Source organism: Ranitomeya imitator, chromosome 1 (assembly GCF_032444005.1).
Source record: "Ranitomeya imitator isolate aRanImi1 chromosome 1, aRanImi1.pri, whole genome shotgun sequence".
NCBI classification, from domain to species: Eukaryota; Metazoa; Chordata; class Amphibia; order Anura; family Dendrobatidae; genus Ranitomeya; species Ranitomeya imitator.
In genome coordinates this window covers 296,910,469-296,933,502 of record NC_091282.1, presented here as the reverse complement: position 1 = coordinate 296,933,502, position 23,034 = coordinate 296,910,469, and the positions used below count along the sequence as shown (strand labels likewise).

Sequence of the window (23,034 nt, the reverse complement as noted above, 5' to 3'; positions counted from 1 at the left end):
TTGCCTGGTCCATGTGCTAAATTGGTGGTGCAAAGCTTCCTTAAAAATTAGATATGTCAGGGCTGCTGCTGAAAGTGAGGGCTGTCTGTGAGCACTTTTGGCGTTCTCACTCTGCTGCAGCTCGACCTGTCTGTGCTGCAGTGACATTTCTGCCTTCACGCTCACTGCCTCATATGCAACGTACCTGCAAGGTGGAACTCCACGTTACATACGCAAAAAACTGTGGGAGCAGCAGGCAATGATGACGTTTCAGCAGTAGCACGGGTGAGTTGCTCTAAGGAACACCAGTTCATCAACGAGTGGGCTATATTGTGCTGCTTCGAATACTGCACCAACATGGGCAGCGCTGATGATGCGGTCATCAGCGTACTATCCTACTTCTATGCCTGCTTGAAAAAATGCTTCAGGCGATGATGGATAAGGTGGTGGCAGGCACAGGAGGAGGAACTGGTACCATTCACCCCGATATCAGACCAGTCACCCACACATGGCTTGGACATTGGGGTCCTGTACCAACAACGGTTAGGACCCCAACGGCAAAGTACACGGCTGTCCAACCCGGTGACAGTTTTGGAGGATGAAGCGAAACTATTAACAGCATGGTAGTACTCACAGCAGCTCACAGGCATCACTGGAGAATGGTGAGGAGGAATACAGAGGACACAGATGATACAACTCCCACCGAGGACAGCTCATCGTTGCCTCTGGGCAGCCTAGCACACATGAGCCAATGCATGCTGCTACGCCTGCACAAAGACCGCCGAGTTGCCCAGATTGTTAGTAATGCTGATTACTGGGTTGAAGCCTACAAGTAATCTACAAGGACAACACACCATCCTTACTTCCGTCACTGGAGCAGGATCGGAAAATGAGGGAATACAAGCGCCCACTGGTAAACTCACTACTGATGGCGTCCCTACCTGTCAGCACGGGCTCAATGGAAGAACAAGGCAGAGGAGGAGGAGGAAGTCTCCAACAGGGCTGGGGCACCAGCACCACCACCTCAGAAGGGAGGGTTAGCATGGTCAATATGTGGAAAAACTTCCTAGACACGCAACAACAGCCGGCACCACCATCTGATATGGTCCGTTTTAGCAGGAGGTAGTGTTTCAAGTTCAAAAACGTGGTAGAAGAGTATGCGTCCACACATCCCCACGTACTGAGTGATGGGTTTGCCTCATTTAACTTCTCGGTCTCCCAAATTGGACACATGGCCTGAGCTTGCTCTGTACGCCTTGGAGGTGCTGGCCTACGGAAAGTGTACTGTCAGATTGTGTGTTTAGCACAGCGGAGAGCACAGATCGGAGTATTTGTCTGTACATTGCAAACGTGGGCAAGCTCACATTCATTAAAGTGAACCAGGCATGGGGCGTGGCTTGGGCATGGAGCTGTGAGCACACATCTCTCCTGAGCTCCAGCGTGCCTGAGACCTCTGCAGCAATTATATAGCCACCATCAGCTCCACTCACCCACCCATGTTGAAGAGCAAGGTCGGGCTCCGCTCCCAGGCACCCAGGGAGCTCACAGCAGGTCCTGCAGGCTCCAGTATCACCAGGTACATGTCGGTGTCTGGGAGGGCGGGAAAGAGAGCAGCTCCTTCAGCCATGGTGGAGGGGGGAGGTGCTTCCTCCTCCTTGCAGCAGCATGAACACAGGAGCTCTCCACCTGGAAATGCAGGCACTCAGAAGAATGGGGCCACAGCAGAGAAGGCACAGGAGAGAGGACGAGTGATTGCTGCACCAGGGACCAGCCGCTCACCACAGAAGCTGACAGGAGGGAGCCCAGCACAGAGCAAGGGAGAGGTGAGAGCTGTGACCTGCCCCTCCAACCCTGGACAGACTGTCACAGGCTGGGGACCTGTCTCCCCCTATACTGCACCCTTATCAGGCTCAGGAAACTGAAATGGGCCCCCCACTACTACCACCAGGGAGGCATGAGAGAGGGGCCTCTCCCAGTTTAGTGCCAAAGGACATTGTGCCCACCATCACTGCATCTCATGGCCTCCACACACAGGCTCCTGTTAGGTCCCTGGCCTCTGATGACTATATAACTGCCTCTGAGCTGAGAGCGCAGCTGAGTGCCTTCCCTACAAAGGCTGACATGGAGGGCTATATACAGCGTCTGGAGGCAGTGTGCAGGAGTGAAGTGGGGTCCCTTAAGGAAGACGTGTCCCACCTTACCACCACTGTCTCTGCATTAGAAGCTAAAGTGGAGTCGCTTTCCTCACAATTGCAGTCAGCAGCAGCTTCTTGACCTACACTCAGAGACTTTCAATGTGGTCCTAGATATGCTGGAGGACTCTGAGAACAGGAACCGGAGGAATAATATCAGGCTCCGTGGGATCCCTGAGTCCGTAGCCCCACGTGACCTCTCCTCGGCCCTCCATGGCATTTTCAATTCTCTCTTAGGGAGGTCACCCACTGAACACATTGAAATTGACAGAGCCCACCGCTCGCTAGGCCCAAAGAACCCCGATACATCTAAGCCGAGGGACGTCATCTGCAGGATTCACTACTTCCAAACTAAGGATGACATCATGCGTAAGGCGAGGGACCACGATGCTATTGACTTTAATGGGTCTGATGTCCTTCTCTTGTCTGACCTCTCACGCTTCACCCTGGCTAAACGGAGGGCACTGCGCCCCCTCCTGGAGGTGCTGCGGGAAAATAAGATCCCCTACAGTTGGGGTTACCCATTTCAATTACAAGTACGCAGTGATAAAGGATTGATAATTTTGAGATCCCCGTCAGATCTGCAGAACTTCACCGCTGCACTGGGCTTACCCATTGTCACACTGGGAGACAGGCCTCGCCTTACTGCGTCTGACCTATGGGGCCCACGCCGTGCTGGAGGCCCCCACACCGGGTCGCTGGGAAAGAGGAAACGGGGCTCCCGCCGTAGACCTGCCTCCGTTACTCATGCTGATGACACTTGATCACCTAATTCAGACCTTATGATCACTATTGCCCTTTTCTCTTTTTGCTTTCTTGCCGCCTACATTGTCCCTCCATGTTGCCAGGCTCCCACGGGGGGCTTGGTCGTGACTTTGCTTTAGCCTGTTAATTGTGGATGGATTGGAGCCACATGTTTTGTAGCGGTGATATTCCTATTTGATTCTACCTAGGACTCCTGAGCGGGGTTCCTAACATGGTTCATTTTGCACTATTTATGAATGTCCACCTACATCAATTGACTCCTCATGTACTGTGCTCAACTGTTGCACTACCGAATTAATGTGTTAATGTTATTTTATGTTGGCTAACACTGCTCTTTCTCCTGAAATGTGACTTTTGATGATACCCCTTCGGGGGCTTGTTATGACTCTGCTCATTTCGACAAATGTACTTGGCCCATGATCCGCTGTTATGTTCATTAACAATGTTTATGTTACCAAGGTCATGGGCCTACTGGGTAGAGTTGGATTTTTTTTTTTATTTTTTTTTTTGCTGCAGGGGCTCGGCTGGTTGCTCTCTGCTCAATCACCTCCCCACTAGGGTGTGTCTCTGACACTACTTCTCAGAGTTTTCTCTGATATTGTCCTGTACCCTTGAGGCCTAGTGGCTTCTTGGTTTTTCTCTTTTTTTTTTTCTGGTCGGAACCCTGTCTTCCGGCTGAACTACTCTCTTTCCTTGGTGCTTTACTTTCTCTGTTTCTATTTTTCCCCACTTTCCACCCCTCCTACTCCTTTCCGACCCGATTGTACCACCCGCAGGCCCGATAGTTCCTATGGCGTCTCTACAACTCTGCTCGCTTAATGTCAGGGGGTTTAATGTCCCTGAAAAGCGATCAAAGGTTTTATACGGTATGCATAAGAAACGGGTTGACATACTTCTGCTGCAGGAGACACATTTCCGAGCAGACAGAATCCCTAAGCTTAACCATAAATACTACACACAGTGGTTCCATGGCAGTAACTCTGACTCCAAGTCTAAAGGTGTCAGCATTGCATTGCACAAGTCTTTACAGGCTCAGGTAGTTGCCTCTAAAGCGGATTCTAATGGTCGATATGTGTTTTTAAAGCTCAAAATTGCCCATGATTTGTTCACCATAGCTAACATTTATCTCCCCAATCAAGACCAGGTCCGAGCGTGCAGAAAGTACCTACGGGACCTCTCGGCCTTTGCGGAAGGCTATGTGATTATGGGAGGGGACTTCAATATGGTGTTGGACCGCGCTGTGGATTCCTCTTCGGGCAGGTCAGCGGTGTCCCTCTCACAGCTGGAGAGACTGCGGCGGGCCCTGACGGACTCAAGGTTGGTGGATGTTTGGAGGTTACTACACCCCACTACCCGAGATTATACCTACTTCTCCACAGTACATAATTCCTATAGTAGATTGGATTATTTTTTGATCAGCCACGGGCTCCTGTCTCTTGACCCAAAGTCTGACATTGACACGATGTTGTGGTCAGACCATGCCCCAGTTTTGCTCTCCCTTCGGCTGCCGAGCCTTTCTCCGAGAGAATGGACCTGGTCCTTAAACCCTGGTCTCCTTGGAGATCTAACATGTCAGGCGGCCGTGCGAACAGCAATCTCAGACTTTCTAGATTTTCACAAGCATGACCCCACGGCCATCCCATACCAATGGGAGGCTCTGAAGGGAGTAGTACGGGGAGTATTTATACAACAGGGGGCCCGACTGAAGAGAGAGAGGGAGACTAACATTGTGGGTTTGTTGACTCGTATCCAAACTCTGGAGTTGGATCATAAACGGACTAGAGATGCTGGGGTGCTGGCTGATCTCCTCCGGGCACGCTGTGAGTTGAGTGCCTTGTTGGACACGACATTAGCACGACAGAGGGACCGCTTTCATAAATTTCTGTATAAGTACTCTGATAAACCCGGGAGAGCTCTAGCGAGGTTTTTGCACCCCCGTGCTCCCACCACTTATATCCCTACCATGAGGTCTGCTACAGGTGAACTGGTCCATTTTCCTGAGGAGATTGTGGACTCATTCAGAGCATATTACGACTCTCTCTACAATTTAAGTGGCCCGCTGTCTGATATGTCCCCTTCCGAGTTTCAAGCACGGGTGGACGACTACATCCGGGACACTGAGCTCCCGCCTATGTCGGTGGAGGAGTCTGAGGCCCTGGAGAGTCCTCTCTCGGAACAGGAGGTTTTAGACACGATAAAATCTTTGGCTAATGGTAAAAGCCCTGGTCCTGACGGATTCTCCGCCGCCTTCTATAAGTTATATGCGAATTCCCTGGTCCCCTTCATGACCAAACTGTTTAACTCCATCTCGGCCAGCTGCCCCTTTGCCCCCCAAACGCTGATGGCCACAATCACCGTGATTCCTAAACCGGGAAAAGATCCCCTATTGTGTGCAAGCTATAGGCCCATATCCCTCATTAATGTGGATGTGAAGGTGTTCGCGAAAGTGTTAGCTGGTAGACTGAACCCTATTCTCCCTGGGTCCATCCATAGTGATCAGGTGGGCTTTGTGCCGCACAGGGAGGCCAAGGATAACACAGTGAAGACGTTGCTTCTGACCTCGTACATGCGCACAGGAAAGGTACCAGCATGTTTATTATCTATTGACGCTGAGAAGGCGTTTGATCGCCTAGGCTGGACCTTTCTACGTGCCTCCCTGAAGCAACTGGGAGTGGGAACTAACATGTTGGAGAGGATTTTTGCTCTGTATCATAGGCCTACGGCCCGTCTTAGAGTGAACGGTACCCTTTCCCCGCCCATTGACATAAGAAACGGGACCCGTCAGGGTTGTCCCCTTTCCCCCTTACTTTATATCCTTGCGATGGAGCATCTGGCAGTGGCATTACGGAAGACTCCTGATATTGAGGGTCTGCGGATTGGCCAACATGAGTTTAAGATATCCCTGTATGCGGATGATTTATTGCTGTACATTACCAACCCGACCGTGGCTTTTCCTGTACTCCTCCGAGAGTTCCGTAGGTTCGGGAAGGTTTCAAACTTTAAAGTCAACTACTCCAAGACGGAGGCGCTCAATATCTCCCTGCCTGATGATCTAGTCTCTCAGCTTCAGGCGTCCTTCTCTTTTAAGTGGAAGACCGATGCCTTAAAATATTTAGGAGTCTTAATACCTGCTGACATTAGCGCAACATATGCTCTGAACTACGTCCCGCTCCTGCAGAAAACTATCTCGGACCTTAAACGGTATGGCAGACCTCAGCTATCTTGGTTCGGACGGGTGGGAGTGGTCAAAATGGATATTTTACCCCGATTCCTCTATCTTTTTCAGACTGCTCCAGTGCAGGTTCCAGATTGCTTTTTCAGGCGCCTGCAGTCAGCTATCAATAGCTTTATTTGGGGAACTAAGAAGCCGCGGACTCGGTTCTCAGTGTTAGTGAGACCCAAGACTAAAGGGGGGGTAGGCCTTCCTGATTTTAAACGTTATTATCAGGCAGTCTTGCTCTCTAGGATTGTCGACTGGAGGTTCGGTGATGCTCATAAACAGTGGGTGCTCCTGGAGAAACTTTTATCGCCCTCTTCTTTGTACTGGCTGCCTTGGCTGGGGGGGACCGGACGCCCACCTGTGTCGAGTTTTGCTCCACTCACACAGATTGTTTTGAGGTTCTGGGATAGATCCTATGTGAAATTACGCCTGACCTCCCGATTGAGCAGACTGAGTCCCCTTTTTGACAATCCGGCCTTTCCCCCAGCAATGAATAGATCTACGTATCTGTGTTGGTCACGACTTGACGGGGTGGGACTGGGTCAGGTGAAGGATAAGCTTGCGGGGCTCTCCGGCATGCGGGGGTTACGAGGTTCTGATCTTACGACACCGCAGTCCTGGCTGGAGTTTCTGCAATTGCGGAGCTTTCTTTCCAGTGTGCCGATGGTTGCGCTGACACCATTTGAGTCCCTGATGCTCCCTACCGAGGGTCCCTCCCACATGGTTTCGGTGCTCTATGGCCTGGTCTTGAATTCACTTCCCCCTACTACGCTTGGATTTATGGAGGCTTAGGAGAGGGACCTGGGGATCACCTTTTCTGAGGCGGATAGTCTAAAAATCTTCACTCTTGCACATAAGATGACGATGTCCAGTCAGGCGCAGGAGAGGAATTATAAATTACTGACACGCTGGTATAGGTGTCCCGTCCTTCTCCACAGGATTAACCCGGAGATCTCGGACGCCTGCTGGAGATGTGGCTCTGCCACGGGCTCTATGCTTCATGTTTGGTGGTCCTGTGGTCCCCTGCAACCCTTCTGGAACTCAGTCTTCGATGCCTTTCATTTGATGACTGGGGTCCGCCACGAGCCCTCCCCCCAAATGGCACTACTGTCCCTGATACCCAGTTCGATAGCTTCCGTTAAAAAGGGGATCCTGAGATTTTGCCTCATAGCTGCTAGGGCAGTTATTCCCCGACATTGGAGGTCCACTGAGGTCCCCTCCACGGAGGAATGGATAGCTGAAATGGATAGATTACATCGTCTAGAGTCGCTGGTGGCGGGTGATGGTGATGCTGCATATGTCCAGGGACGCACCTGGTTCCTCTGGCAATCCTTCAAGGAAAGCACAGGGTTCCTGACTTGGCTGCGTACATACTCATAATTCTCAATACGTGGGCGTATACATTGTTGGGTCTCCCTTAATCCCCCCTTCTTCCCCTTCCCCCCCCCTTTTTTTTTTCTCTCTCTTCTTCTCTTTATTTCTTTTTCTTCTATCTCTACAATTGCTTTTCTCACAGGTTTTGTATCCTGTATCCATGTCCCGAGGTGATTCTCAAGATGAGAAGCATGTACCCTTTATGTGCCAGAGTCCTTGTTCAACTACACTTGTGCTGTGTGCTCAGAGGCGTAATGTATAGTTCTGGACATTGTAATGATTCATTTTATTGTTTTTCCTGTTTAAAATTTCAATAAATATATTTACTGAAAAAAAAGTGAACCAGGCATGACTCCCACAGGACTTTGGCTGACTAGAGAAGAAAACCAGCTGCACACAGCCATTGTTGTACTCCACCACAGTTTTGATCATTCTAGTTGCCATTCCTAATGTTTTGGCGCCTCCCCAAGTTAAAACAAAAAACACAGTGTTGGATACCACTTCTTCCATCTACACTGCCATGTCCACCTCCACTTGGACCTCTGTCTCCTGGTTCAAGATTTTTTTTTTTTATTCTATGTCAGTTTAAAGGGAACCTGTGACCACCCCCAGGCGTTTTTAACTAAAAGAGCCACTTGCGCAGCACTAATGCTGCATTCTGTCAAGGTGGCTCTTTTGGTTGGGGTCCCTGCCAACGCTGAACTATTCATTTTTAGAATTTGCCTTTCCTACCTGTATTTTGTCAGGGGGGCTTGCCTTTTCCTCTCTGACACAAACGCCTCCCTGCCAACACTTAGGGCCTCCCTGCCAACACTTAAGGCCTCCGTGCGCCGGGGGCCGCCTCCACTTCCTTCACCAACGTCCCCGACGCCTGCGCTGTAAGTTTTTTTTTTCCGGGCATGCGCAGTTTGCGCTGCCCTTCGACTCCCATCACATGATGGGAACTTACAGCACAGGCACCGGGTACGTTAACGAGGGAAGTGGAGGCAGCGCCTGGCACACAAAGGCCCCGAGTGATGGCTTGGTTTGTGTCAGGGGGGAGAGACTTGTCCCCCTGACAAACTACAGGTAGGAAAGGCAAGATTCTAAAACGAATAGTTCAGCGTTGGCAGGGACCCGAACTAAAAGAGCCACCTTGACAGAATGCAGCATTAGCACAAGGTGGCTCTTTTAGTTAAAAACGCCTGGGGGAAGGGTGACTAGTAACTGAATCAAACTATGGACTACAGCTCAACCAAACCCAAACATCCACGGGCCCACTCATGCCTACTTGCAAGGCCTAATTTCCTTTTTTGTAAATTTTAAAATATGAATATATGTATAATATATACACTGGGGAAAATAAGCATTTGATTCCAGAATGATTTAGAGATGATTTGCAAAGATTCCTCCTGACGTGTGCGCAAACCTCATCATCAGCTACAAAAAAAATGTCTTGACTGCTGCGCTTGCCAACAAGGGTTTTGCAACCAAGTATTAAGTCGTGTTTGCCAGAGGAATCAAATACTTATTTCTCACTGCAAAATGTAAATGTATATAATTTATACAATGTGATTTTCTGGATTTTATATTTGATATGCTCTCCCTCAATGTTAAAATTAACCTACCCTTAAAATTATAGACTGTTCATGTCTTTGTCAGTGGGCAAACTTATAAAATCAGCAAGGGATCAAATACTTATTTCCCCCACTGTGTATATACAATGCTCAAAAAAATAAAGGGAACACTTAAACAACAGAATATAACTCCAAGTAAATCAAACTTCTGTGAAATCAAACTGTCCACTTAGGAAGCAACACTGTTTGACAATCAATTTCACATGTTGTTGTGCAATTGGAATAGACAACAGATGGAAATTATTTGCAATTCTCAAGACACTCAATAAAAGAAGTGGTTCTGCAGGTGGAGACCACAGACCACATCTTAGTACCAACGCTTTCTGGCTGATGTTTGGTGACTTTTGACTGTTGGTTTGACTGTTGGTTGTGATTTCACACTCATGGTAGCATGAGACGGACTCTACAACCCACACCAGTGGCTCAGGTAGTACAGCTCATTCAGGATGGCACATCATTGCGAGCTGTGGCAAGAAGGTTTGCTGTGTCTGTCAGTATAGTGTCCACAGGCTGGAGGTGCTACCAGGAGACAGGCCAGTACACCAGGAGACGTGGAGGGGGCCGTAGGAGGGCAACAACTCAGCAGCAGGACCGCTACCTCAGCCTTTGTGCAAGGAGGAACAGGAGGAGCACTGCCAGAGCCCAGCAAAATGACCTCCAGCAGGTCACAAAAGTGCATGTGTCTGCACAAACGGGTAGAAACAGACAGATGGGGGTTGTGCTCACAGCCCAACACCATGCAGGATGCTTGGCATTTGCCACAGAACACCCGGATTGGCAAATTCGCCACTGGCGCCCTGTGCTCTTCACAGATGGAAGCAGGTTCACACTGAGCACATGTAACAGACGTGAAAGAGTCTGGAGATGCCGTGGAGAGCGATCTGCTGCCTGCAACATCCTTCAGCATGACCGGTTTGGCAGTGGGTCAGTAATGGTGTGGGGTGGCATCTCTTTGGAGGGCCGCACAGCCCTCCATGTGCTCACCAGAGGTAGCCTGCCTGCCATTAGGTACAGAGATGAGATCCTCAGACCCCTTGTGAGACCATATGCTGGTGCAGTTTGCCCTGTATTCCTCCTAACGCAGGACAATGCCAGACCTCATGTGGCTGGAGTGTGTCAGCAGTTCCTGCAAGATGAAGGCATTGAAGCTATGGACTGGCCCGCCCGTTTCCCAGACCTGAATCCGAATTAACACATCTGGGACATCATGTCTCGCACCATCCACCAACGTCACGTTCCACCACCGTCACGTTCCACCACAGACTGTCCAGGAATTGGCGGATGCTTTAATCCAGGTCTGGGAGGAGATCCCTCAGGAGACCATCCGCCGCCTCATCAGGAGCATGCCCAGGCATTGTAGGGAGGTCATACAAGCAAATGGAGGCATTACAGACACAACTGAACATCATTTCCTTGCCTTGAGGCAATTCCACTGAAGTTGGATCAGCCTATAATTCGATTTTCCACTTTGATTTTGAGGATCATTCCAAATCCAGGTCTCCATGGGATATTCATTTTGATTTACATTGATCATTTTTATGTTTTATTGTTCTCAACACATTCCACTGTGTAATGAATAATGATTTGCAACTGAAATATTTCATTCAGTGATATCTAGGATGTGGGATTTTAGTGTTCCCTTTATTTTTTTGAGCAGTGTATATTTTTTGCCTAAAATACAAAGGAAATGTGTCATCTTTAACTTCAGGCCTTTTAGAGATCATTCCATCTTCAACTTGCTTAACTGTTCACAATAACAGTAATTTTGGCCAGGGGTCACTAAACTTTTACGTGCCACTGTAACAGGACATGCAACAGACATGTGGAGGAATGTTTGTCTGTTGCGTACATATTGCAAGAAACTCCTAGCCGTGACTGGTGTGGCGTATTTTTCAGTTACTACCACATGCTTTATACTTAATCAGCATAAATATCTCCAGACAAAACCAAAGTGTGTGGAATGATCATATATCAATTCTAATGCAGCTGGAAACAGAAAGTGGTCTTCTGTAATGCTGTTGGATCGATAACAGTGACTACCAGCATTTCATTTTAATGGTGCGGTTTAGATCAATGATAGGAGCACACTTTGGGCAGAAGTGTGTATAAACAAAATAGGAAGAAATTAAAAACCATTTTCAATGACGTCCTGCAAAGAAGAAATGAAACAGCAGATTCCAAACTCGCTGTCGATTGCTGTTCATAGGACACAAGATATCGATGACCTTTGTATCTATATTAAGCTGAGGACACTGAAAACGGACCACGGTTAATAAGACACCTGTGCAAAAGGGATCATCTGCTTCACATAAGCACTAATTTAATTAAAACCAAAATATGTTTCTTTCAAAAGTTCCCAGAAACACCACAATACTTGTCCATGGGTTGTGTCTGTATTGCAGATCTGTTCCACTAAAGTGTGACCTGCAGTACCACAGATAAACTGTAGACAAGTGTGGTGCTGTTTTAGGAAAAAAGAAGCAAATGTTATTCACTACCCAGCCTACATCCTGTGTCAGATATAATTGAAAATAAAAGGGTGCAACTTTGATGATAGCATAAGGCCGGGTTTCCTTTTATCCATGCCAGCCTTACAAAAAATGATCACCATAATTATGCACGGTAAAGTAAATGCTATAATGGCACTGTTACACAGATTCAATAGCTAACATTAGTGAAGGAATCTGCATTTTGGATGTTGTTAAATCAGCATTTGAAGTGCGGGTGACATAAGCTTTTCATTAATAAGGGAACGACTGTGGGTAGGTTCTTCGGGTCCTGCTCCTTTCCCTCCGCCTGCCTCTGGTGTCCAGGCCGTCTTTCTGTTTTAAAGTTAGTGCCGGTAGGTTGATCATCAGGCGATCTTTAATAAAATGGCGCTGGTGGCAGCACATGCGCAGATTTATCTCTCAGTTCAGATAAAAGCAGAGATCTCAATCTGCACATGGGCCTGCAGCGGCGCAATTTTACTGAAGACCGACAAAACCTCAATATGAGGAAGGAGGAAGATACAGATACTAGAGGGCAGGAGCTGAAGACCCTACCCCCACAGCCCTGCCCCTATGCACCAAAAGCTTATGGTTATTGCGCCCAAACTCCAAATGTTGATTAAACAACAACAACCAGGATGCAGATTTCTTCACTGAAGGGATCTATTGAATCTATACAACAGCATGATTATGGCCATACCTTTACTTTAATATGCATAATTGTGACGATGGGTTCTATTTAATCCGTTGTTTTGTGCCACAAATTATGTCAAAACAACATCAGCTTCATCAGGCTTTTTCATCAGTTATTAAACAGGTGAGCCGGAATCAAGATACACAATATTTAGCATTTTTAGTGCCTAGCGCAACAACTGATGTTATTAAGGTTTTATTTAATTCTAAGCATGGTATAGAATTAAATATCATAACTGTATGCATATACATATCTTGGAGTAAGTTTTAGAAGAAGTCACCTCACAGTAAGACTATACAGTTGACATGGAAGCATGAAGGTTTGAGAACACAATCTCCATGGTCTATCCCGAAAAACGATATCTTTATCTTACTAGATTACATATATATTGAGCATGACATGCATCAGACCTATAGAAAGGTGAGAGGACATGGTATGGGTACAACAACATCAATTTAAAACCTGTTTGTTTCATTCCAAGATACATTAAGTATTGATGCAAGACACAGTCATCTGGTTAGAGGGGACAAAATCCATATGTGAAGTCTGACATTTTAGAATTGAGATGTAGTGGGGAGCGTGGAGGATATATAGCCAAACATTAGTAAATAGCAGTATTGGGTATTTTGTGTTTAAATATTGTTTATTTTGTTAGGTTCATGTAAGAAATTTTACCAAAGTTAGGGTTCATAAACACGTTAAGCATTTGTTTGTTTTTTTGCTTTATCTTCCGTGCAGTTTAGACACAAACTGAAGAAATTCCTAGTACCAGTAAAGTGAATGAGATTCCTCAAGTCTCATGCACACATTGCTTATTTTTTCCTTGGAGGTTTGAAGCGCTTTCACATTTAAGCACGTCACTATGTTGCCAAAGCACAATGCAGACTGCATCCCTTCTTGGAGCGAAGAGGGAATATGAATAGATCGGCTCCTGGATACAATTAGCTTGGCAGTAAAGCCTCATTTATATTTCATGATTTTATTCTGAGGGCAATAGTGATCAGATGAAATTGCTCTCAAAGTTGTAGACGAAAGGCAATTTGGATTTGGAAGTTTTTTTTGTTTTTTTTTAAATTTGGGCTTTCTGGCAGATATGATATTTGAGTTGATGAAAGTGAACTTGGGCTTTTGAGATCCTGTGAACTAAATCTAACATTAAATCCAGAAGTGGATCTTGCTGAGGGGGAAAAAATCCTTTTTATTCAGGGTAATAAAAACAGTCTTCAGCCCCAGACTGGGGATTTGTCTAATTATAGCCTAGTAACAAAACCCATAATGTCCTTTGAAAATGGCCAGCCTTTCTAGCAAAGTCAGTCACAAACTTCTGGGCTTTAGGGTTCCACAATCTCTCACAACCGCTCTGACTCCCAAGTGCAGAGTTGGTGGAAAGAGAGAGCGCTCATAAGATTTTGCCCCGTCACTGCAGGAGCAGCTAGGAGGGTTGTATGATGCTGCATTGCATGTCGGGATCAATCATAAATCGAAAGTCAGGTCCATTCGGGGGAAATTAAACCTCTCAGGTCCCTCATGCCCCAGAACCACCAGCAGTAGTGTCTGCATATGTAACAGTCCTTTTACTACATTATATATAAACAGGTCTCTAGAACAAGTAACTCCCAAAGTGAGTTTATGATATGTAAATGAGGGCTTTGACTAGTCGGCCCAGTTAACATATTATAACATAATTGACAAGCACCATACTTACCTAGGGAATGCGTGAGGCTTCTTTCCCTCAGTGCATTCATCCCGCTTCAGAGGATGAATGCAGTCTTCTCCACTTCCGACCATTCGCAGTGCGCCTCTTGAAGACAGGACGTGTACACCCAGCTTTACAGAATGAATGCGGTGAGAGAAAGAAGCTGCGCACATGCGCAAGCCAAGCTTAACACTAGCGATGACGCCGGGTTTGTAAGTTAAGTTATCACACCCACAGTAGCATGATAACATCTAGGTGAGCTGAGTAGTCTGGGGACACCAACGCCCCATCGACTAGTCAAAGTCCTCATTAACATATCATAAACAGACTTTAGAAATATTTTTTCTAAAGATCAGTTTATGTATGTAATGTAATAAAGGGACTGTTATGCAGTGTATTTATATATGCAGACATCTCCTGGTGGTTCAGGGAGTACGGGGGACCGGACCGGTAAGAACCCTTCTGAGGGTTTTGTTACTGGGTTATAGTTAAACAAATTTCCAATCTGGTGTTGCCCAGTGGCATATTAAAAAGACTGACTTAAAACTAGTTACAGGTACTGCTCAGTGTATATCCAAGAGTTCATTATGACCTTTTATGTATTTCCCAATTTTACATAGACTTTAGTATGTAGAGTTGTTAAATCATCTGTATTGGCTGTGTTGGTCAGAATTTTAACAAGGGCACATAAAGTACTACAGTCTAATGTATCCCCTTTCAGGAAAAAAGCAGGCAAAGAAGCATCATCTGGTATGTCAGCAAGGCCAGAAATAAGAAGAAAAAGCTTTATCTAGCTCTCACACAATGGAGGATGGGCACTGCAATTTCTTTAACTGATGTATATGGTTTAGAAAATCATCTTGATAATTTTGAGATGGAAGGGGTATTCCATTCAACAAATGTCTCAACCTAATGCCAAGGTTCTTGTCATGAGAATTGTTACGTAGCTGTCGATAATACCTGTGGCCTGTCACTTAATTCAAGGTTTATGGCACGAATATAAGCAATTGGTGACACCTGATGGTGGTCTCAGCAGGATGACCCACAACAATCAGGGTATGTGCACACATTCAGGTTTTTTTCGCGTTTTTTTCGCGATAAAAACACGATAAAACCGCATTAGAAACCGCAGACATATGCATCTTATTTAGAATGCATTCTGCCATTTTTGTGCACATGATGCATTTTTTTTTCAGCGAAAAAACCGCATCGCGGTAAAAAAAAACAAAAAACAGCATGTTCATTAATTTTGCGGATTTTCTGCGTTTTTCCCGCTAGTCTATGCATTTGGGGAAAAACACACCAAAAACGCATAAAAAAACGCATGCGGATTTCTGGCAGAAATGTCCGGTTTTTGTCAGGAAAATTTCTGCAAGAAATCCTGATGTGTGCACATACCCTCAAACTTATCACCTATCCACTGATTGGATGATCCTATAAAGCCTCATTCAGAAAGTGAAGTGTGGAATGATCCAAACACAATAATTGGATGTCTGAATGAGGCTTAAAAGGGGTTGTGCACTTTCAGAAAAGGGGGCACCCCTGAGCTGTGGAAAACCTAAAACAAACTCCGCAGATACTTGCCCTCTCTGGATCCAGGCCTGGCTCTCCACCGCTTCTCCAGTCCCGGTGTTTTGGCCGTAGAGGTGAGGTCACACCAACAGCGTGATTGTTCACAATGTCAAGTGCTGCCAACCTAAGCATAGCTGTCCACCTTAGTGACTGGATAGAGTGGATGATGAGCCCTGTGGACGTGACCTCAAAGCCAAAGCACCAGGACTAGACCAGCGTTGGGGTTCTGGCGCTGAGCTTCGGTAAGGCGAATAACTACGCAATGTTATTTTAGGCATTTTACATAGTTTGGGACTACTTTTCTGAAAATAGGTGACCCCCTTTAACCCCTTCCCGACCCATGACGCCACGTAGGCGTCATGAAAGTCGGTGCCATTCCGACCCATGACGCCTATGCGGCGTCATGGAAAGATCGCGTCCCTGCAGATCGGGTGAAAGGGTTAACTCCCATTTCACCCGATCTGCAGGGACAGGGGGAGTGGTAGTTTAGCCCAGGGGGGGTGGCTTCACCCCCTCGTGGCTACGATCGCTCTGATTGGCTGTTGAAAGTGAAACTGCCAATCAGAGCGATTTGTAATATTTCACCCATTATAACGGGTGAAATATTACAATCCAGCCATGGCCGATGCTGAAATATCATCGGCCATGGCTGGAAATACTAGTGTGCCCCCACCCCACCCCTCCGATCGCCCCCCCACCCCCCCGATCTGGCCGGTACACTGCTCCGGCTCCCCTCCGTCCAGTGCTCCGCTCCCCCCCGTGCTCGTGTCCGCTCCCCCCGTGCTCCAATCACCCCCCCGTGCTCCAATCACCCCCCCTGCACTCCGATCCACCCCCCCCCCCCGTGCTCCGTTCCACCCCCCCGTGCTCCATTCCAGCCCCCCCGTGCTCCGTTCCACGCCCCCCGCGCTCCGTTCCACCCCTCCCGCGCTCCGATTCCCCCCCCCGTGCTCCGATCCCCCCCCCCCCGTGGTCCCCCCCCACCCTATCATACTTACCGATCCAGCCGTGGTCCCGTCCGTCTTCTCCCGGGCGCCGCCATCTTCCAAAATGGCGGGCGCATGCGCAGTGCGCCCGCCGAATCTGCCGGCCGGCAGATTCGTTCCAAAGTGCATTTTGATCACTGAGATAGATTATATCTCAGTGATCAAAATAAAAAAAATAATAAATGACCCCCCCCCCCCCCCTTTGTCACCCCCATAGGTAGGGACAATAAAAAAATAAAGAATTTTTTTTTTTTCCACTAATGTTAGAATAGGGTTAGGGTTAGGGGTAGGGTTAGGGGTAGGGTTAGGGTTAGGGGTAGGGTTAGGGTTAAGGTTAGGGCTAGGGGTAGGGTTAGGGTTAGGGTTAGGGTTAGGGGTAGGGTTAGGGTTAGGGCTAGGGTTAGGGTTAGGAATGTGCACATGTATTCTGGTCCTCTGCGGATTTTTCCGCTGCGGATTTGATAAATCCGCAGTGCTAAACCGCTGCGGATTTATGGCGGATTTACCGCGCTTTTTTCTGCGCATTTCACTGCGGTTTTACAATTGCGATTTTCTATTGGAGCAGTTGTAAAACCGCTGCGGAATCCGCACAAAGAAGTGACATGCTGCGGAATGTAAACCGCTGCGTTTCCGTGCAGTTTTTCCGCAGCATGTGTACAGCGATTTTTGTTTCCCATAGGTTTACATTGAACTGTACACTCATGGGAAACTGCTGCGGATCCGCAGCGTGTGCACATACCTTTAGAATTAGGCTATGTGCACATGGTGCGGATTTGGCTGCGGATTCGCAGCAGTGTTCCATCAGGTTTACAGTACCATGTAAACATATGGAAACCAAATCCGCTGTGCCCATGGTGCGGAAAATACCGCGCGGGAACGCTGCGTTGTATTTTCCGCAGCATGTCAATTCTTTGTGCGGATTCCGCAGCGTTTTACACCTGTTCCTCAATAGGAATCCGCAGGTGAAATCCGCACAAAAAACACTGGAAATCCGCGGAAAATCCGCAGGTAAAACGCAGTGCCTTTTACCCGCGGATTTTTCAAAAATGGTGCGAAAATATCTCACACGAATCCGCAACGTGGGCACATAGCCTTAGGGTTAGGGTTGGAATTAGGGTTGTGGTTATGGTTAGGGGTGTGTTGGGGTTAGGGTTGTGGTTAGGGGTGTGTTGCAGTTAGGGTTGTGTTTAGGGTTATGGCTACAGTTGGGATTAGGGTTAGGGGTGTGTTGGGGTTAGTGTTGGAGGTAGAATTGAGGGGTTACCACTGTTTAGGCACATCAGGGGTCTCCAAACGCAACATGGCGCCACCATTGATTCCAGCCAATCTCGTATTCAAAAAGTCAAATGGTGCTCCCTCACTTCCGAGCCCTGACGTGTGCCCAAACAGTGGTTTACCCCCACATATGGGGTACCAGCATACTCAGGACAAACTGCGCAACAATTACTGGGGTCCAATTTCTCCTGTTACCCTTGTGAATCTAAAAAAAATGCTTGCTAAAACATAATTTTTGAGGAAAGAAAAATGATTTTTTATTTTCACGGCTCTGCGTTGTAAACGTCTGTGAAGCACTTGGGGGTTCAAAGTGCTCACCACATATCTAGATAAGTTCCTTGGGGGGTCTAGTTTCTAAAATGGGGTCACTTGTGGGGGGTCTCAACTGTTTAGGCACACCAGGGGCTCTGCAAACGCAACGTGACACCCGCAGACCATTCCATCAAAGTCTGCATTTCAAAAGCCACTACTTCCCTTCTGAGCCCCGACGTGTGCCCAAACAGTGGTTTACCCCCACATATGGGGTATCAGCGTACTCAGGAGAAACTGGACAACAACTTTTGGGGTCCAATTTCTCCTGTAACCCTTGGGAAAATAAAAAATTCTGGGCTAAATAATTATTTTTGAGGAAAGAAAACGTATTTATTATTTTCACGGCTCTGCATTATAAACTTCTATGAAGCACTTGGGGGTTCAAAGTGCTCACCACACATCTAGATAAGTTCCTTTCAGGGTCTAGTTTCCAAAATGGGGTCACTTGTGGGGGGTTTCTACTGTTTAGGCATATCAGGGGCTCTGCAAACGCAACGTGACGCCCGCAGAGCATTCCATCAAAGTCTGCATTTCAAAACGTCACTACTTCAATTCCAAGCCCCGGCATGTGCCCAAACAGTAGTTTACCCCCACATATGGGGTATCACCGTACTCAGGAGAAACTGGACAACAACTTTTGGGGTCAAATTTCTCCTGTTACCCTTGGGAAAATTAAAAAATTCTGGGCTAAATAATTATTTTTGAGGAAAGAAAAATTATTTTTTATTTTCATGGCTCTGCGTTATAAACTTCTGTGAAGCACCTGGGGGTTTAAAGTGCTCAATATGCATCTAGATAAGTTCCTTGGGGGGTCTAGTTTCCAAAATGGGGTCACTTGTGGGGGAGCTCCAATGTTTAGGCACACAGGGGGCTCTCCAAACGCGACATGGTGTCCGCTAACAATTGGAGCTAATTTTCCATTCAAAAAGTCAAATGGCGCGCCTTCCCTTCCGAGCCCTGCCGTGTGCCCAAACAGTGGTTTACCCCCACATATGAGGTATCGGCGTACTCGGGAGAAATTGCCCAACAAATTTTATGATCCATTTTATCCTACTGCCCATGTGAAAATGAAAAAATTGAGGCGAAAATAATTTTTTTGTGAAAAAAAAGTACTTTTTCATTTTTACAGATCAATTTGTGAAGCACCTGAGGGTTTAAAGTGCTCACTAGGCATCTAAATAAGTTCCTTGGGGGGTCTAGTTTCCAAAATGGGGTCACTTGTGGGGGAGCGCCAATGTTTAGGCACACAGGAGCTATCCAAACGCGACATGGTGTCCGCTAACGATGGAAATAATTTTTCATTCAAAAAGTCAAATGGCGCTCCTTCCCTTCCGAGCCTTACCATGTGCCCAAACAGTGGTTTACCCCCACATGTGAGGTATTGGTGTACTCAGGAGAAATTGCCCAACACATTTTACGATCCATTTTATCCTGTTGCCCATGTGAAAATGAAAAAATTGAGGCTAAAAGAATTTTTTTGTGAAAAAAAAGTACTTTTTCATTTTTACGGATCAATTTGTGAAGCACCTGGGGGTTCAAAGTGCTCACTATGCATCTAGATAAGTTCCTTGGGGCGTCTAGTTTCCAAAATGGGGTCACTTGTGGGGGAGCTCCAATTTTTAGGCACACGGGGGCTCTCCAAACGTGACATGGTGTCCGCTAAAGAGTGGAGCCAATTTTTGATTCAAAAAGTCAAATGGCGCTCCTTCCCTTCCAAGCCCTGCCGTGCGCCCAAACAGTGGTTTACCCCCACATATGAGGTATCAGCGTACTCAGGACAAATTGGACAACAACTTTCGTGGTTCAGTTTCTCCTTTTACCATTGGGAAAATAAAAAAATTGTTGCTAAAAGATAATTTTTGTGACTAAAAAGTTAAATGTTCATTTTTTCCTTCCATGTTGCTTCTGCTGCTGTGAAGCACCTGAAGGGTTAATAAACTTCTTGAATGTGGTTTTGAGTACCTTGAGGGGTGCAGTTTTTAGAATGGTGTCACTTTTGGGTATTTTCAGCCATATAGACCCCTCAAACTGACTTCAAATGTGAGGTGGTCCCTAAAAAAATGGTTTTGTAAATTTCGTTGTAAAAATGACAAATCGCTGGTCAAATTTTAACCCTTATAACTTCCTAACAAAAAAAAATTTTGTTTCCAAAATTGTGCTGATGTAAAGTAAACATGTGGGAAATGTTATTTATTAACTATTTTGTGTCACATATCTCTCTGGTTTAACAGAATAAAAATTCAAAATGTGAAAATTGCGAAATTTTCAAAATTTTCGCCAAATTTCCGTGTTTATCACAAATAAATGCAGAATTTATTGACCTAAATTTACCACTAACATGAAGCCCAATATGTCACGAAAAAACAATCTCAGAACCGCTAGGATCCGTTGAAGCGTTCCTGAGTTATTACCTCATAAAGGGACACTGGTCAGAATTGCAAAAAACGGCAAGGTCTTTAAGGTCAAAATAGGCTGGGTCTTGAAGGGGTTAAGGGTACCGTCACACTATACGATTTACCTACGATCACGACCAGCGATATGACCTGGCCGTGATCGTAGATAAATCGTAGTGTGGTCGCTGGGAGCTGTCACACAGACAGCTCTCCAGCGACCAAGATGCCGAGGTCCCTGGGTAACCAGGGTAAACATCGGGTAACTAAGCGCAGGACCGCGCTTAGTTACCCGATGTTTACCCTGGTTACAAGCGTTAAACTAAAAAAAAACAAACAGCACATACTTACATTCTGGTGTCCGTCAGGTCCCTTGCAGTCTGCTTCCCGCACTCAGTGACTGCCGGCCGTAAAGTGAAAGTGAAAGCACAGCCGCTGTGCTCTGCTTTCACTTTACGGCCGGCAGTCACAGTGCTGGAAGCAGACTGCAAGGGACCTGACGGACACCAGAATGTAAGTATGTGCTGTTTGTTTTTTTTTAGTTTAACGCTTGTAACCAGGGTAAACATCGGGTAACTAAGCGCGGTCCTGCGCTTAGTTACCCGATGTTTACCCTGGTTACAAGCAAACGCATCACTGGATCGCATCGCTAGATCGGTGTCACACACACCGATCTAGCGATGACAGCGGGAGATCCAGCGATGAAAGAAAGTTCTAAACGATCTGCTACGACGTACGATTCTCAGCAGGATCCCTGATCGCTGCTGCGTGTCAGACACAGCGATATCGTAACGATATCGCTGGAACGTCACGAATCGTACCGTCGTAGCGATCGAAATGTTATAGTGTGACGGTACCCTAAGGCTAAGAAATCATTACTTGGCAATTAAAAAATAAAGCTTTGCTCATTAACCACCTGAATTTGGCGGATTGCCTTGCGCAGGCGTGTACTACGGAGGACAGAGAATGAACTTCAATCCAATATTGCGGCCATCATGCAGCCAGCGGGTAAGGAAAGGGAGAATCAAACACCCGAAAACTCCGCCCACATGACCGAAAAACGGTCCTGCCAAATTCAGGTGACAGGTTCCCTTTAATTGAGGAAGAAAGATCACAGCCTGTAGTTAACATCTCTTCCCTTGTGTTAGTCCCCTAAAAGCCCCCATACACACTGAATAAAATAGATAGGAAATAAACAAGTAGGCACATGATTACAACTTACAGATTTTGCGTTTCTGAAACTAGGGGACTAGACAGAAGCTGTCTGTATGCTTACCTGGACAGTTAACCTCATCGCTTTCATCCTCGCAGGTTGGCCAACCATCACACTGCCACTGTAAAGGAATACACTGGATCGCTCCACTGTGGCATGCAAACTGCACATGTGTGCAGCGCAGTTCTAGGAAGAAAAAAAAACGTACATATTTAGAGCAAAGAATAAATTCGAAATCAAATATACAATAATGTCCAGAGGTTTAAAACAACAAAATAAAAGAATAACGACTCATGAACAGCCTCAATATTAATCTGACCATACCAATTTGATGCTGTCCATGAAAGGTTTGTCTGAAAGCAAACCGCCCCCTGTTCTCAATAGCCAAGTATGCTTGGCCAATAAATTAACGGAGTTGATTGGATTTGAAAAAAAGGCTAGCAAGTTAAAATGAATCTGTGATACAAGCTAACTAGTTCCATCCATGACACACAGGCAGGAGTCACCGATATCCAGGAGGCAGGATCTATTGGTCACACACCAGGTTTTAGCCATATAAGTATAGCAGTGACATAAACCAATATTTTATGGCTTTAATCATTAGGATGCACTGTTATACAGTACATTATACATGTTCACAGAATACAATTGGTCTGCGCTTCTTTATGCCTTTTTCCAAAATAGCTGCAATATCGCTGTGGTTTTTTTCACTGCAATTTCAGGAAAAAAACGAGGCAAAGAAACCTGCACAATAGCATTATGAGAAAATGAATGATGATCCAATTAAACTTCCAGAAACATTTAGGCTATGTGCACACGCTGAGTAAATGGATGATGCAGAAATGTCTGCACCATTTCTGCATCTCTTGGCAGGAATATCAAAGCTGTAAAAACGAGGGGTTTTTGCCTGCGTGTTTGACTGAAGTCAATGGTGAAAAACGCAGGGCAAAAACGCACAGAGAAGTGACATGATGCAAAGTATTTTCTGCACCAAATCTGCGAGTCACAAATAAGCAACGTGTACATGACGCTTCAGGCTTCTCATTCACTTTGCCGGCATCAGGATTGCTCAGGTTTAGCTAGGAAGTCTGTATGGCAAAAACGCATCTAATCTGCAACATGTGCACTTGCCCTTAAAATTAGTCCCATGGGCTCATTACGCACAATAACTCTGTACATCTTTAGCAAGATTCTAGGTTAAAGAAAGAGGTTTAATTTTCAGGGAATACCAAACTTGGCAACTAAAAGTGAGAACGTGGCC

The 23,034-nt window shown here is 46.4% G+C and overlaps 1 protein-coding gene across 2 annotated transcripts in view; it reads right to left on the bottom strand.

Moving 5' to 3' along the window:
• DGCR2 (DiGeorge syndrome critical region gene 2) overlaps nt 1–23,034 on the bottom strand; it is a 118,322-nt gene that overhangs the window by 63,245 nt on the left and 32,043 nt on the right. For both annotated transcript variants that reach the window (XM_069756875.1, XM_069756882.1), the window contains one exon: nt 21,837–21,959. In XM_069756875.1, coding sequence (XP_069612976.1) covers nt 21,837–21,959 — 123 coding nt within the window. The remainder of the gene's footprint in view (nt 1–21,836; nt 21,960–23,034) is intronic.